Source organism: Uloborus diversus, chromosome 8, assembly GCF_026930045.1.
Source record: "Uloborus diversus isolate 005 chromosome 8, Udiv.v.3.1, whole genome shotgun sequence".
Lineage (NCBI taxonomy): Eukaryota > Metazoa > Arthropoda > Arachnida > Araneae > Uloboridae > Uloborus > Uloborus diversus.
In genome coordinates, this window is record NC_072738.1 from 91,134,727 (window position 1) to 91,152,419 (window position 17,693).

At 36.1% G+C, this 17,693-nt stretch overlaps 1 protein-coding gene across 1 annotated transcript; it reads left to right on the plus strand.

The window, feature by feature from the left end:
• Nucleotides 1–2,597: 2,597 nt before the first annotated feature.
• On the plus strand, nt 2,598–7,571 carry LOC129227825 (uncharacterized; the record flags this gene model as incomplete). Its single annotated transcript, XM_054862438.1, is given in 3 exon segments — nt 2,598–2,772; nt 4,295–4,457; nt 6,370–7,571. Coding segments are annotated over 3 exon segments (693 nt in total). The 3' UTR covers nt 6,732–7,571.
• Between the last annotated feature and the right edge of the window lie 10,122 nt (nt 7,572–17,693).

Consider the following 17,693-nt stretch of genomic DNA (forward strand, 5'->3'; position numbering starts at 1 on the left):
TTGCAATGTTTTCATTAATATTTTTAAATTTAAACCAATTTTCTCAAAAAATATATATCATTTAGGGGAGCTCCTGTAGTATTCGTTGCTGAAAACCAGGCCTCTACATAACAGTATACAACGAAAACGCAAATTTCTACATTCAGTTTGGAATTATCCTTTCTCATTTTCATTTGATCGCGAAATAAAAAAAGTTTTAAACAATAAATCGCTTTAGACATCCATCTCGCTAAATGATATGCACCGGGGGCCCTAAAACTCACATTTGTTTTATCTCCCAAAAAAATGAGCGTCAATTGCAAAAACTCTTTGTAGTCATCACGTGGTTGCTCTTCTGCAAGTTTCTGTTTCACAAAATAAATAATTTCGGGCGCTACATCTTTCAGTGCATTATAAACGGCTTCATCGCTGGTATAATCTAAAAATTTCATTTTATCAATATTCTTCCAGTTTTCTTTAAGTGCTTTGAATTGAGCAATTTCAGGGCCGGATGTTACAATTGCTTTTGTCCTCGTGAATACACCAGCCAAAACGACCTCAAATATATGGTGTCGGCATGGAAGCCACAAAATATCTCGCCCTAACCTTAGTTGAAGCAGAACTGCAGCTCCTTTTATACGTCCAGTGTTTGATGCTGTAGTATCAAAACAAAAGGCTTGAATTTTTTCGGTTAAATTCCATTCATCAGTGATATGGAACACAGCAGAGCAAACTTCCGATCCTCATGATGATGCAATTCCAGGTACTCCTAATAATTGTTCAAAATCTAAACCAACCGCGATCACAGGAAGCCGATCAATTTTCTCATTTTTTGTGATATCAGGCAATAATTTGGAATCCCAATGCACTTCAATAAAATTTGCATCATTTCCTACCGATTTTATTGATGAATATTTTATTTTCCGCAAAATCTCTCTATTTCTTTTGATAGACGATCTATTGAGAACAAACTCGGTGATATCTATATTAAGAGCTTCTAGGACGGCAGAAATAATATGCATTGCATCCCTGTCACTCACTTTACATTTGTCCAAGGCAGCGGCCAGGCGAGGTGTCATTAACGTCTTTCGTCCTCTCTTGTTTGAAGATGGACCCTGTTGAGATTCCGATATGAAATATATGTCATCTTCACTGTTGTCTTGATTTATCACTTTTTTCTGTGAATCTTCGTGTTCTTTATCTTCCATTTCAAAATGTCCAATCGAACAACTAGAATTTTCCAACAAATCTTCTTTTCTTTTCAACTCTGCAGCTGTGCGTTCTTCTTTCCGCTTTTCCTTACGTAATAATTTGATATCTACTCCCAACATACAACCTACTCCACCTTTCTCCCTTTGCTTAATTAAAAATTCTCTATCTTCGGCGATTTTAATCTCATTTAACGCATTTAAGGTGGCAATATCGAAAAGGTTGTCTAAAGCTTCTTTAAAATCATTTTCTTTTTCTCTCTGCCGTTCAGTATCTCTATTTTTAGATTTTTCTAAATTTCTGACATTATCGTACAAAGATTTTAATTTCGAAATACAGTTTGAACGGTTTTGAACTGGGATTCTTGCTTTTTTTCCAAAAAACGACCTTTTCATCAATAACTAAAGCACTGCTGTCATTAAGATTTAAATTTACCACTCTCATGTTATAAAAAAGTACACTCAAAACATCTCGTTTACATGGTAATTTACTACCGCAGATTTGATTTTTCATCACTCCAACTAGATAAATATTGTTCCGCAAAGTGGACATTTCAGCACTTTTATCAATTACTTATATAGCACGTCTTTTCTTATGCACTTCAAGTACGAAACTAAAACGAATGTAGCATTGAACAAATAATATGTAAAAACAAAATTGACTTGTCGAGACTTGTAGTCGCGCTTGTAGCGAATTCGAACGCACTTGGCGCCGACTCGTCGTAGCATGTTAGACAGTCAGATGCATGAAACTTCAAGGCCAATGCGGCACGTGTTAATATTATCGGATTGAGCTGAAATTTTGTATTTTTAATGTTTTGGTGTAACTGAACAAAATTACAAATAATTTTGAAAAAATATGAACTTTCGAAAATAAGGACCACCCTAATATATATATATATATATATATATATATATATATATATATATATATATATATATATATATATATATATATATATATATATATATATATATATATATATATATATATGTGTGTGTGTGTGTGTGTGTGTGTCGGCAAATGTCAGGAGACAGTCGGCAAAATCAGTTTCAACACCCCCCCAAACGAATACACTTGGCGACGGCCCTGTATACAGGAACGCCTACAGACACACGAACGCTTACACACACACACGCGCCCGTACATACATACAAACGCGGGCGTAAACACACACACACACCTCACACGCCACGCTCGTGATTGCGAAAAACAGAATTTGAATTCAAGATGCCAAAAATTCAATTTTCCTTTTTTTTTTTTTTTTTTTTTTGTTTCTTAGAACCTGTGCGTCCTTTGAGAGTCTAAGATGGTACCGTTTTGAGGGATCCAGTCCGCGCTTGACTAGCACAATAATCACTGGAATAGATTAGTGGGATGTTTAACGGATACCTCATTTTTCATTGCAGAACTGCCATGCGTCCTACTGTCAAGCTGGTACCCGACTTCATTGTTCCGCACTTGGACAGAGGGACATTCGGCCGACATTTGCAGTGGGAGGAGAAGGAAAAAGGTTCTTTTCGGATTTCTAGGGTACATCAAAGCAGTGAGCATTGGAATGATGACTGCTTCCAAGTTTATAAGGTACAGTCATTTTATGTAACTTTGCACCATTTCATATTTTTTAGGATCGCTGACTCTTAGGTTCTTAACTGCTTTTGTGTGTTGTAGGGCTGGGCGATGCATTGGTGCATCACCAAAAACCGGTGTGCATCCCACATCATTAAACCAGGTTAGAAATTTTCTCTAAACTGATGCATCGATACTGCTCCGATGTACAGACACCGGTCCAGGGTTTCTGCCGTTTTAATCTCTAATTTTTTCACACTAATGTTAATTAGTAGTGTGTCAATCCAATCTGGTTTAACAATGAAGGTGCGAAGAGTTAGACCTTCATTTCTCCCAAACATGTAAGAATTGCACATGTGTTCTTAGTTATAGACGAAAGATATGTTTACTGATTACAAGGAACCTTTTTTAATGCAAGAATATGTGAGCTTTTGAATGGAATGCATGACTTTGTGTCAACTTACTTACTTATTTTTACATTGAAAAAACAGGCTCATTGTAATCTCCAAATCTGTCTTCCACATTTTTCACTAACTTGCGCTCTTAAACCCTGCTTTCTGGTGCTGAAAACTGTTAATTCGTATCTGACATGATATAAAATTTTTCCACCTGGTAAATATTTTTATAAAACTTAAACAAGCAAGTTTAGTTTTTAAAAAAAAATACATCGTGATGTATCGCTAGATCGCGATGTAAGGTTGGCGGTACATAACGATGTAGAAATTCCTACATTGTCCAGCCCTAGTGTGTTGAGTCTCCTCCACACGATACAGTTAGTTGAATCAACTTTTCGAAAAAGTTGCCTGACAACCATTTTTCGGCGTTTTTCGTAGGCGTTTTCTTCACACGAAGATTTAGTTGAATCAACTTTTCTTCTAATTAGGCGAATTTATTCGAGCAGCAGCTGCATAAAACGCTGTTAAAACTGAACCGAAATAACTCAACTAGTTTACTGGTGTGTGGAGCTAATGCCTGACAACGTCCCGATAAGTTGAATCAACTAAAATGTCAATTCAACTAATCGGGATGAGAATGGTAGTGGCGCATCGTACCTGATGAGTTGCCTGTCGTGTAAAGAATGCCGGACTATTCTTTCACTTTTCTCCCTGGTTCCAAAATCTTCATAACCACCTATGCAAGAGTTGATTCAACAAGTCACCCAGGGATGGACTGGGTCTCGCAAGAGAGTGTCAACCTTGACCTCCAAAGGGCGCAAAAAAAAAGGGGGAGGGGCAATAAAAAAAAGGTGCAAAAAGAAAAAAAAGGAAGAAAGAAAAAAGAAAAGAAAAATGGTACTCTGGTTTACGAGTTTGAAGAAAAGGGGGGGGGATCTAAGGAAAGTCGCACTAGTTTGTGAGCAAAAAAAAAAAAAAGGAAATTGCACCAAAATATTTAAAATATAAATTAATTAATAAAAAAAAACACTTTTTTTAATTAAAAAAGGTGTTCAGGTTTCAGGGCGCATAGGCGGGAGGGTCCACCCCCTGAAGTCGCCTCGTGTGAAGGAGGTCTCATCTAATTCTTAATTTCGTTACAGGCATGGTCTTCAATAAAGAGACTGTGGAAGTGGGAAGATCCCAAACGAATCACAAAAGCCAAACATCGTCTGGTGACAGCACTCCGGAGAAATATGGACATCGAAATGTTGCGAAAGGAAACGCCTTACTACCGATTCAGAATCATCAACCGAAACATTCTAGGTAAGCGTTTAAGTTATCACGCTCCTATTTTAAAAGAAAACAGTTGGGGAAGCTGCTGTACCCACGGACAAAATTTTCTTTTCAATTTTTTTTTGGTCTCTGGGAATGGATAATCGATCGGAAAACTTTTCTGGTAGATACTACAACTTATCACCTAATTTGGCAATTTTTGTCAGATGAAAATCTCAAAGGTTTCAACCTCAGAATTTTTTTCTTAAAAACCGTCTTTTTTGTCCGTATGTACAGCAACCCGTTCACCCCGCGGACTGGTGCTTTTGTACCCATGGACATATATAGCAATAATATATAAATAGGTCTGAGGAACTAATTTATGCTCAATGCATTTTCATAAGCCATTTTATACTGAAATACTTCAGACATCCATTGAAAATAACATTAAATAACATATCCAAAAGAAATTAAACTTCGAAAATTAATCGAAGGTTTTTTCAATTTTTTTTTCTTCATTTTTCGTAATTTTTAACGTCAGTGAACTCTTTAAAAAAGTTACAAGTCTTAAGAGAGGTAATGATGTTATGAATAATTAATATGTTTTTAAACAAAAAAATAACTAGATTCATGATAGTATGACTCTCTATGTACTTACATAATAACTTCAATTTATATGCAAATTGAAACCTTTAACCAAAATTAACCCATTACAAAAAACTCAGTTTAGATTAAACCAACAAAAATCTATAAAAGTCGACTTCAAATAAAAACAGGTGGGATTGACGGTCTGTAGATCCTACAACAGATGTGGGGTTACACACTTCAACACTATATTTTCAAGTCGTACTTCAAATTCATCATCATTGTTAAAAGTAAATTTTGGACGTTGATGACAAGGCACCATTTTGAGGAACTTCACATTGTAAGAAGACTCAGGTGTGACCCAAGGAAACTAAAAATTGCTATCCGTGGGTAACACATGGTTGTGTGTCCATGAGTACAAAGGTATGCCATTTTGGTTTTGCAGGGCAGTCACATTTACAGGACCACAGTTTTACAACATTAAAAATCAGAAACAAAACCTTCGAAATATAGGGAATCATGATACCTACAACAAAAATGAATAATACAATCCACGACGGAGTAAAAAAAAAAAAAAAAGAAATTGTTCATGTTTTTTTTTTTTTACTTAGACCCTACTAAAACCGAAAAAATGTGATAGAATCTTAAATGTTCGTTTGATGGCATTGAAACTTTCTGGGGTGTTGGAGAGGGTTGTGACACACACGTTGAACCCCAATTAGGATCCCTCTCGACGATACCTGGGCTTTCCCGATTAACATCCGTAGGTACAACCGTCCGTGGGTACAACAGCTTCCCCTAATTATTGGGTGTATGAGCATGTCGGTACAAAAGCCGTTTTAAGTAGTTTATCTTTACTATGAGTAAGTGAAGTAGCAGCCAATTTGAAATATTGCTGCTCAGAGCGAGGTGTGCCCCCCCCGCCCCCAAGTTCGCCCCCAAAATTTGTCTCGACACTCTTTCCCCTTTTTTATTTTACTTTTTTTATTTTTAGCTCTCTTTTTTATTTTATTTACTTTTTTTAAACATTTTTTATTTTGTTTATTTTTGAATATTTTTTTTATTTAATTATCTCTTTATTTTTAATTATAATAATTATTTTTTTTTAAAAGTTCTGTGCTGCGCCAATAACATGCACACAAACTAAAAAAAATAAAGAAATAAAATACAAAGAGAATAAAATTTAAAAAATCACAAATAAATAAATTAAATTATAAATAAGTAAATAAATAAATTTATATATTAAAAAAAGCCCCTCAACCTTCCCCTCAAATTTTGATGGCACAACTTGCCAACTTGCGCCTCTAAAGTATGGTGCAAAGCATTATTGAAAAATTTCAATATCTTAACGACATATATATATTTCATACTTTTCCAGGTTTACAGAAATCCTCTGATGTTAATGAACTATCTCCAAAGACAACAAAAGTGGCTGAAGCGGATAAGGAAACCAGCAACTATGAAGTCGATGGAGACATATTTGCTTCGAAATTGGTTGAGAAGTACTTAACAGCATCTGATGATGGACTCTCCCTTCTTCCAGAAAATGGAACGATGCATCGAACTTTTCGAGGATATTCCAAAACAAATGACAGTTACTTAGTGCGCGACATTACCCCACCACTATGCCCTCCGACTGATGAAAAGGAGAAACGATTTAACACTATATGTTGCTGTGATATTCTACTAGATGGTTTTCTGCCTAATGATATGTGCATTTGGCATGGAGTGCCGCCGTGATCACATTGACTTTAATAAGCAGGAACTTCCCGAGCTTAAACCAGAGTACATCTTATTGTTGCACTTTGAAGTACAACACATAGATGTAGTATTAACTAGATACACAACGAGAGACCTGATGGGCAACCAATGCCATTTAGTAAACGGGCAAGCGTCCGAAAAGCGCATGCGCGCAAACATTTTTTGCCATAGCCTACGAGGATGAAAACAGCGTTGCATTGCATCCACTGGAGATCAGTGGTTACACCCTCGTGGGCTACGCTTTTGGCCGTTTACTTCAAGATTCGCACTGGCAAATACGGCCAGTGGTTACTGCTAGGGAGTTGTATATCTAGTTATACTAGATCAATGATACAACAATACTGTTTTTATCCAAATTACATTAAAGTCCTAGATCTTAGCTTAAGTAGCGACATGTCCGCCATCTTGGGGCTAAATGCAACTTCCTTCCTATGTTTGCTATGACGAAGTACCGTGTTTTGCCTCTTGATTGTGGTGCTTCTTGACTGTAGATTAGCATGGAGTTACTTATAAATCACAATCAAGAAGCAAAACACGCTACTTCACCATAGCAGATATAGGAAACAGGCGGTGTTGCCCGCTGCCGTCGCAACGCGTTGCCCCAAGATGGCGAACGTGTTGCTACTTTTAAGCTGCGATCCAGAGCTTTAAGTTATATCACATCAGGAATTCTTGATTTCCATTTACTGAGAACTTAATTAATGCGGGATATTGATGTGATAGTACTTGTTTAAAAATAGGGCTTGTCTCAATGGTTATATAATTTGTACGTAACTGATGTTGCGTAAATAAAGCTGTTTTTAAAGTATGTTCACTAATTAAAACTTTGAAAAAAAAAAAAAAAACTAGTATCTTCTTAATATATAAACGTTGTATGTGACCATCTATCTACCTATAAAGGTCACCTCTACCCCTGGTGAACGACAGAAATAATAAATAAATAAAAACACCTCCGTCCAAAACAATGAAATATTCTACTGGGGCTGTAAGCGTTTGAATTCAAACTTGTTAAAATATAAGGTAAGGGTGAAAATTAAGAATTTTAATATTTGCGTTTTTAGGACTGTAATTTTGAAAGACAAGGGGTTAGGAGAAACCCTAGAACACTAAAACCTGATCCCTATAACATCATCTAAGATTGTCTACATTGGTTTTCAAAACTTTAATTTTGAAAAATTTCCGAGGAAGTCTCCTCGAATCTTACCCCTTCCCCTAACGTCATCAAAGATTGCTTACAACTCGCGTAGTTACAATTTCAATTTTGAAAAGTTTTAGCGGAAGTTCTTCCGAACCTTCCCTTTCCACCATTAAAGATCAACTTTTGTCTAAACGATTTCAGTTTCGAAGAATTCCGAGGGGAGAGGCACTTAACTCTCCTCATCCCAACATCCCGAAGATCGTCTAAAACTGCGATTTTGGAAATTAAAACTTCTGACAATTTACTATGGAGAATTCTTCAATCTCATTTCTTCTCTTAAGATGACTTACAATTACGTATTTTGGACAAAAAAAATGTATGGGGGATGATCCCAGACCCATCCCGTTCCCTTACTTCAACAAGTGTTGCCCGCCGACCGAGTGGTATAATGGTTACGCTTTGGCATCTTACGCCTGAAGACACAGGTTCAAACCTGGCTCCAGTCGGTGGATTTTCAAGATGCATAAAATAGACAGCGCCCGGGTCGTATGATTTTGCGGTTTGTGAAAGATCCTTCGATTATTCGTTCGGCTTGAACTCTCGGAAAAATTAAATTCCTAGCTCAGTTTCGCATTGTAAGAGCCCAGGTACCTCCATCTGATACGGAAATTGGGCGTCGATATTATCGTGGCAGGGTGCCATATGAATGCTACATCGGGAGATCGCACTAGGTCTGCAAAAGTCAATGCCTCTAACACAGCCCCATTAGAAATAAATAAAAAATGACAAAGATTGCTAACAACTTTTTTTTTTTTTTTTTGAAAATTTTCTTCTCTAGACGTTTAGACAACCCCTTCTTCTCTTCCCTTTTTCAAATTTTGTTTTCAGAATTAAAATTTAGAATCGTTTAAAATTTTGTTTTGAGCCTTCAAATTCGAAAAATTCCAAAGAAAAACTCCAAAGTCCCTTTAACATTCCTTCTCTTCCTTATATCATCAAAGATTGTCTAAAATAGCGTTTTCAGAGCTACTATTTAGAAAATTTTCCAACGTGTAACCCCTGGACGCCCTATTTATGCGAAAAATTTACCCATGACGCAGTGTTCACATTGCTCTTTTTTTTTTTTTTTGAGCAGTCATGAATTGCTTATTGTGCACTTGACCGTTGAACGACATCCGTCCCTCGATTTTATTTTTCTGTTATAATGCAAATTCCAGCGTCCACGTGCCTCGGAATCAAATTATTTATAAACGACCTTCTCCACTGTACACAATCTTTTTTTCGCGAAAAAAAGTATCCAACACACAGCATTCAGTACATAACAACCAGCCCCTGGCATTAATTTGAATTTTAAAGTCTTGAATTCCAATTTTTGTTGCGATAAGAGGCATTAGTAAAACACAACGAGTAGAAACCCAACGAGTAGGTTCCTATCGCAATTCGTGATTGCAAAAAACAATCTGATTTCAAAATCTCAAAATTCGAACTATTTTTTTTTTATTTATTTATTTGCACATAGAAAAAGGATTAGTAATATGCATGTAACACATAAACATAATTCTACTAATTCCAGATTCCACATAGATAACTCAAGTCCCCTAATTTGTGTGCTCATATTCTAGTAAGGACTCCCATTTAAACCAGACGTTAGATCAGCTCTCTGTCTCAGACCGCTGTCCTATGAATGGAGAATTGGAAATTCATCAGAATCAAATCTGTCGACCGATTTAAAAATTATTATTAATATTTACAATTTACATTAATTGCCAAGTTACTTTGGTACATTTTATGCGTTTCCCCAAAAATGTAAAAAAGAGCATGTGTTTTTTATTTGTTGGGAGGCGGGGGGGGGGGAGAGCTCTTTATACATGTAGTTCAAAAGGGGCGCAATTTTTCCCCTTTTGCACGGAGTGGTTCAAAAGCTGAATCCGGCCCTGATGTAGGTATTCCTCTATCTTCCACCTGATGATGTACTCTCTAGGAGTTGACTTTAGGAGTTACGGGATCCCCGAGGGGATGGGTATAGTAAAAGAGGAAAGCATTCATAGCGTCAAAATCGAAGGCAAAAACTTTGAATTGAAGACAACATTACTTTGTTCGTTTTTGCCGAATGTGACACCATCACATTTCTGAAAACAGTAATGAGTAAAGAATCACATAAGGCTCAGACCACTGTATTTGGGGAGCTGGCTCATCCAAAATCTTGGTTCCATACATCTATATGGCTGTCCGAATTCAGCCCGAAGTCCGGTTTAATAGGGTGCGGTTAATAAGGGTTTACTGTAGATTTAAAATGACCACACGTTGAAGAAAAAAGGTGTCTGAGCCTCAGACTACGTTGTGTGATTGATATTTGACTGTTTTAGTCAATAAAAGGAGAGTTCCATAATCTCTTGACATAGTACAACTACGACTCCAAGACGTCAAAGAGTTTGTAATGGCGCATGAAACGAATGACATCTCGGAAACATCACAGTCTACAATGATACGTGGAATAAATAGCAGATACGCTATTGAGGGTTTAAGTGATTTTATTATTACGTTAAGGGATTAAGTTAGATTTAAAGCAAGTGAGACGAGGCCATAATTTCAGTCCTTTTCCGCGACAAAAACTCGAGCTGCCATCTAGTGATAGAACAACAAGTTTATTTCTAAATTATTATAGTTAATTGCAAAATTAGCGGAAAAAATATTGACTGGAATTTTGTTCAAACTATTTTTCGAATACAAAAGTAGTCAATTAAGGAAGAACGCTTTTTTTTTTTTTTTTTTTTTCAGCGAAACAGGAGACGTTACGTTAGTTTCAGTCCGATTCCGCGTCAAAAACTCGTGCTGCTGTTATCTGGTAGAACAACTTCTATTTTATTTTAATTGATTGCAAAATTGACGAAAAAAATATTGACTGAAATGTTTTGTTATAATTATTTTTCGAATACGAAAGTGATCAATTAGGGAAGAAAGCTCTTATTTTTTTTACAGCGAAAAAATGAGGACTTCCGTTAAAATAAAAAAAAATTGCTAGTTGTTTAAATTCTTTCGAGATTTTTATAAATCATTACAAAATTAATGTTCAATTGTGACTTAGGATATTTATAAGACAGAGAATATAAATGTGTGTATATATGTGCGTATGTTCCCTATACACAGGGCCTGATTATTGCTGAAGGCCATGACCTAAGGCCCCCGATCTTAGGGGTCCCAAATGGCCCGAGAAGGAACGTGGTTGGGAGGGGGGTTATAAACGTCAGAAACGAAACGTACCGAACTGATCAAATTTTAACATTAGGATCGGAAAAGGGAGTTTTTCTTTTATATGAGGGAGAAAAAAATGCTTGCAAAATCTAAAATAAAATACCCATAGAAACCACCCTAATTTTCTGCATCAGATAAAATTGGTTCCAATGTTCCAAGGTAATTAGAACGTAAGTTATAACTGTTCTTGACTAATTTCATGCTAACTGTAGGTAAGCGTTCAATTAGAAATCCATTGTTAATAACGGTCATCGTTGAACAATGCTTTTATTAAAATTTGTAGCATTAAGAAAATCATTAAGAAGAAAGATATGTTGTCATTTTTCTCCTTCGAATATGAACAAATAAAATTCCGGCTTTTCCTGAAATCGGGAGATTTAAAATTTTTCCTTTTTGGTAATTTTCTACAATCTGTCAAGGAATTTCACTTTTTTTTTTTTTTTTTTGTTCAAGCCTCGCTTGTTAAACACGAGTCACTTGACATAACTTTTATTTTCAAGGTAGACCGTGCAAAGTTGGGTGACGCAGCTAGGAAATACAAAACATTTTTAGAACCCGAAACAGGTATAATCGATGAAATAAAGCTTGTAATCCAAATGTCGTTGCTTTTCAGCGCGAGGGAGGGGGAGGACATTACCAAAATTTAAAAGTAATGAAAATGGAAAATGAACTTTTATTTTTCACTTTTCACTTTCTTGTACAATGAACAATTTTAGAAATAAATCATTAGAATAAAAACAATTACATTTAAATTGATCGCAGCTATGAAAAATATCAAACGTTGTAAAATGATCAACAAAAATTGATAACACAAAAATAATTTATTTCATGATAATTTAAAACTTTCTCACAACATTAATTAAAAAATAATATTAATAACACTACAAGGAAAATGCAGCGGAAATATAAAAACAAATAAGTTATACTAAAAAGCATAGCTTTTAAATAATGTAAATATCATAAAAAATATTAAGTTTGAAATTTTTTCCTGAAAGTAAAAATGAAAATTCTTTACTAATAATAAAGCTGAAAGTCTCTCTGTCCGGATCTCTCTCTGTCTGTCAGGATCTCTCTCTGTCTGTCAGGATCTCTCTCTGTCCGGATCTCTGTATGTAGACCTTTTATTTTTATGTCACGAGCACAGCTAGTTACTAATAATAACGCTAAAAGTCACTTTGTCCGGACCTCTCTCTGTCTGTCAGGATTTCTGTGACGCGCATAGCGCCTAGACCGTTCGGCCGATTTTCATGAAGTTTCGCACAAAGTTAGTTTGTAGCGTGGGGGTGTGCACCTCGAAGCGATTTTTCGAAAATTCGATGCAGTTCTTTTTCTATTCCAATTTTAAGAACAAAATTATCATAAGATGGACGAGTAAATTACGAAGTTATTATAACGTGGAACCGTAACATGGGCACAAGCCAATTGGCGAAATACGAAATTATCATAACGTGGAACAGTAACATGGGTACAAGTCAATTGGCGAGAAAATTCACCACATATTATTTGTATATATACAGGCGAACCAAAAGACCTTTTACTTTTTCTATTACGGGCAAAGCGGTGCGGATACCAATGGTAATAAATAAATAAGTATAAAATGATAAATTTGCAAAACCTCCCAGACCCGTGTTTTGAAGTCGCGGAGAAGTCTTTCTTTTTAATACAGAAAAGATGTGAGCAGAGGCAATCGACTGCGGTGGAGTTTTTAAATCCGCAAGCTCACATCTTTTTTGAAAGGAAAAAGAGGTTCCTTGTAACTCCGAAACACGTTTCAGCACACTTTCCTTTATTTTTAGCTGTGCATCGCGGTTTCACCCGCGTTAATAAGACAACAATGTATTTAAAAAATATTTTGAGTACTTCACGCTATGACATAAAATTATGCACCCTTGTCCATCGATATTTTCCGATAAATAAGAAAACCGAAAATTAGTCATAGCTTGATGTTATATAGCCTATAGCCTTATATATTTATATAGCATTATTCAATAAATTGGACTTCAACACAAAAAGGATTTTTCAATCCGAACCAGTAGTTCCTGAAATTAGCGCGCTCAAACTAACAAACTCTACAGCTTTATATTATTGGTGTGATGATATTTATATTTCTAAAAGCTATGCTTTTCAGTAAAACATATTTATTCATTTATATTTCTGACGTACGTTCTGATTGTACGAACAATCAGTGGCGGATACAGCTGGCGGGCAACCGGGCATTTGCCCGGTGGGCCGGTAATGCTTCGGGCCGATCAACTAACAGCAAAGTCTTTCGGGCCTGTCTACTAACAGCAAAATGTAAATTTTGGGCGCATGTGAAATGAATAACGCAAATCCGCAAAACACAGCCTCAGCTCCTCTTTACGCATGGGCTAAAGCTTGCGGATGGAGGGAGACAGGGCCGTCACCAAGAGGGGGGAGAGGGAATTTCTGAAATGGGGCTGCCTAGGGCCTAATTAACACACAGGCTGACTAGGCCTAGGCCTGGGACCCCATGTTCCTAAGTTGCCCCAAATTTTTTAAAGAATTATGCATAGCATTGCAACGATATGAAAAATACATGAATTTTTTAAAAAGTAAAAAATTCTGACTTATTAATTGGAAAAAAAAAACTTTTTTAAAGGGGAATTTTTAATCATTCTGCCAGTAACGAATTTACTTGGTCACGGTTGTGAGGGGGCCCAAAGGGGATTCATAAATACACATAAGTGAATTATACATAGTTGTGTGATTAGATAAAGATGAGGCCTCCAAAAGTGCATTCGTGCTTTAAAAATGTAAATCAAACACTGCATAGTCTTCAGGGGGCCTCCAAATTAATGTGCGCCCAAGGCCTCACTTTTAGTTAGTCGGACCTTGGGGCTGCCAATATATTTTTAGTGTTGTAACAAAAAATAAATGAATAAATTTAAAAAAAAAAGAAAAAACAGGGAAACCTCAGCGGTTGTAAAAAGTTAAAATACTTTTGATCTCTTTGACCTTTTTATTTATAAATGACAATTCAAAATTGCTATAAAATGCAACTAACAACAAGGGTCGACGTGAGGTCTTGTCAGCTTAGTTGGAGAATACGGTCTCCGGCTCGGAATTGAACTCGTGCAGAGGGTAAAATATCCTAATGGTGAAAGGTGTAGAAGGGGGCTGTGAAAAAGTTGACCTATGTCATTTTTTTCCTGGATCCGCTGTTTCTCTCGGCGAATCTGTTTATAACAATTGGAATAGAAGTGACAAAATATTTTTCTCCGTAAAATTATTTTAAAAAAGACAATCTTAAAATACCATTGAAGAGCATGAAAGACTACATTATTAAGATTATCAAATCAAAGGCCAATGGCTGCCCAAATGTGAGTTTCAAACATTTTTTGATGAAACATAAAATATTCTGTACGCCGTACAAACTCACGATTTCTGGCCCCTCAGTTTAAAAAGAAAATAAGTTGATAAAAACCAATGTCGAAAGAATTCCGAGGTCCCCAGAACCCGCCTCCCCCCTCCTATTATCATCAAAGATCGTGTAAAATTTAAATTTTTCGGCTTCAATTTCGAATAACTTCATAAGAGAACAGCCGACCCGGTCCCGCCATAACATGGAATTCCAGTTTCGAAAATTTGTTGGAGGAAAGTACTCGGACCTCTCTCATTTTTTAACGGTCAAAAAGATGGTCTAAAACTGTGTTTTTAAATTAACAGTATCAAAAATTTTCTGGGAAAGTGCCCCGTCCCCTCCTCTCTCTTGACATCATCAATGAAGAACGTTTTAAATCTCGTTTTTAGTACTTCAATTTCGAAAATTTTCCGGGGTGAGCCTCCTGAAAACTCCTTTTCCTAACATCACTGAAGGTCAGCAAAAATTTCATTTTTGGAACTAACTTTCGAGTAACTGCCGGTGCTCTAGTCTTTACCAAAAAAGGCTTTTAAGACTGAAAATTTTCTGGTGGATGGCATCGGAATCTATCTCTACTTAAAATCACCAAAGATCTTCTAAAACTGCGTTTTCAGAAGATAATTTAAAATTCTGTTTTTGGATTTCCACTTTCGAAAAACTGTAGCAGGAGAAACCCTGAACTTACGCTCCCCTAACATCACCAAATATTGTCAAAAATTAAGTTTTTAAGACTACAATTTCAAAAAATTTTCCGGGGGAGAGACCCTCCGGATCCCCTATATCAGACTCAGTGTTAATCTTCCCATTATGTTTATAGTGCTAATACTTTAGCTTTCTGGATTCTGGGAGTCATTAAAGTCCACTCTCTCTCTCTCTCTTTGTATTGATACATACGTTTGAAAAAAAAAAATTAAGGGCTGCCAAACTCGTACCCGACCTATCCCACCCGGTTTTTGACCTCGCATCGAGTCTGCGGGTCGTATGGGTATGGCAGTATAAAAAAAGGGAATGTTTATGACAGGGCTCAGTAATGTATGTTTGTGTCGAGGGACCCATCACGTTCTAAGACGGCTCTAGTCTTTCACACATGAACATCGCTAGATCAGTTTCATAAAACAGGGCAATTAAGTTACTTGTTATGACCGCAGAAAAGGACATAATAGCCAAGCAGTGTTATCATTACGGAAATATTCAATCAAGTTCCGGGCATTATAAAAAATACTTAAAAATGGACAATTACAATCACAATTTTCCCCCAAAATAAGGTTTAGCTAATACTGTATCAAATTGTTCACCATTAAAGCGCAGAAGTGTTCCTATCTGTTAAATTTCGTTTAAATAAAACATATTTAGTTTTTAAGAATAATTTCCTCAAATTTAGGTTATATCCCAATCGTTAGGTAAAGTTTAATATCTATAAGAGCTATGGGGCCGCTACATCTCCTAATGCCAGGGCCGATTTTTTCAACCAATCCGCCACGGCCCGTACTTCATATCTTGTTAAATAACTATTAACTATATTCATAGATTCACAATTTGAAAAAATACACTTTATGCATACATATAATTTTAACCCCTCGTCAGCAGCTATATTTTGCACCAAAAGGTGCTAATCGATATCGACAACGAGTGTAACGACGTTGTGTAAATCGCAAAACGCTGCGTTCCATATCTCGGTGAATATTTCGCGCACTAATGTGAAACCGTTTGTGTTGGAATGGGGTTGTTTCCTTCAGTCAAAAGTATTACTTTTAGTCACTAAAATTGATTAAAAAATATATTTAAAAAAAAAAAAAACATGGAGTGAGAAAAAAAACTCATTTTCACAATGCTTAATTTGTAATTAATTTTTTTAAATGTCCGATTTTGAAAATAAGGCGTGTTCTTTATGACGTCACAAATGATGAATCTTGGAGCATCTGTCCACCGAGTTTCCACGCTATGATAATCAAGAAGCGAATTAATTATTGCGCTGTGCTAATGGCATCAGTAAAGCGCATTTCATCATTTGTTCATTTGTGATGTCATCGAAAGAAGCGTAAACAATGAAATAGCACCGTTTAAAATAATCATTGAAAAATATTAAACTTTGTCAAATTGTAAAAAAATGGTTAAATCCTATGTTTTTATGCTTGCCCTATCAGAAAAAAATACTTTTAAAATTTCAGAAACGACCCTATTATTTTTCAATGCATTTATTTTCATAAATGTAAGGAAACCGAGGATAAACATAAAAATGGTTATACTTCGTATTTTTTAAAATTTTAATTTTCACTTTAAACTTTCAATATTTTAAATTTGCATCTGATATTGACATTGGAGCCGGAATTATGGGATACCGCGGTGCAATTATGGGTAAGGTTATGATAACAATCAAATAAAGTAGCTGACGGTTGGTTTACATTTCAATTCGTGTTGTAATGCAATTTCAAAAACGTGCCTCATAAACTTGCAACAATATCTAATGTTCGGCTAAAATTTTTTTACAGGAGACCGTTTCCGGAAAGTGCAATAAACTTGAAAAAACTTCGAAGAAAATGTCACATCCAAAAAGTTGCTCCACTGTGATTAACGTTTTCCTCCAAAAGATGAAGATAAACCAATTAAATAAATAAATAAATAAATAAAAATTAATTTGAGTTTTCACATTTGGAATTCAAATTATGCTTTTTTGCAATCACGAGTGTGTGTGTGTGTATGTAGGCGTCTGTGTTTGTGTGTGTGTGCAGGCAGGAGTATGTGTGTTTGTGTGTGTGTGCGGGTGTGTGTATGCATGCGTGTGTATGTTGGATATGGAAAAGCATCGGGAGGTGCCGGTTGACGGTGGTGCTGCAGAGGGAGGCGGGGGGGGGGGGAATAAAATCATAGGAATTCAAAACCGTCAAATGAGAACAATAAGCAATGTGTTTGCTCAAAAAAAAAAAAAAAAAAGAAAGAAAGAAAGAAACTAAGAAAAGGGGAAAAAATGATGTTACACAGGTTTACGGGTTTAAAGGGAAAAAAAAGCGAAGAGAAGTCGCACAAATTCGGAACGGAAAGTAACTATAGGGGGCGCTATTTAAATAGGAAAACAGAAGACAAACGTCAGGAAGGGGGCGTGACCAGACGTCAATGGTGCGCGCGCATGTCTCACAAGCAGGATGCGAATGATCGTGATTCGTAAATAGGA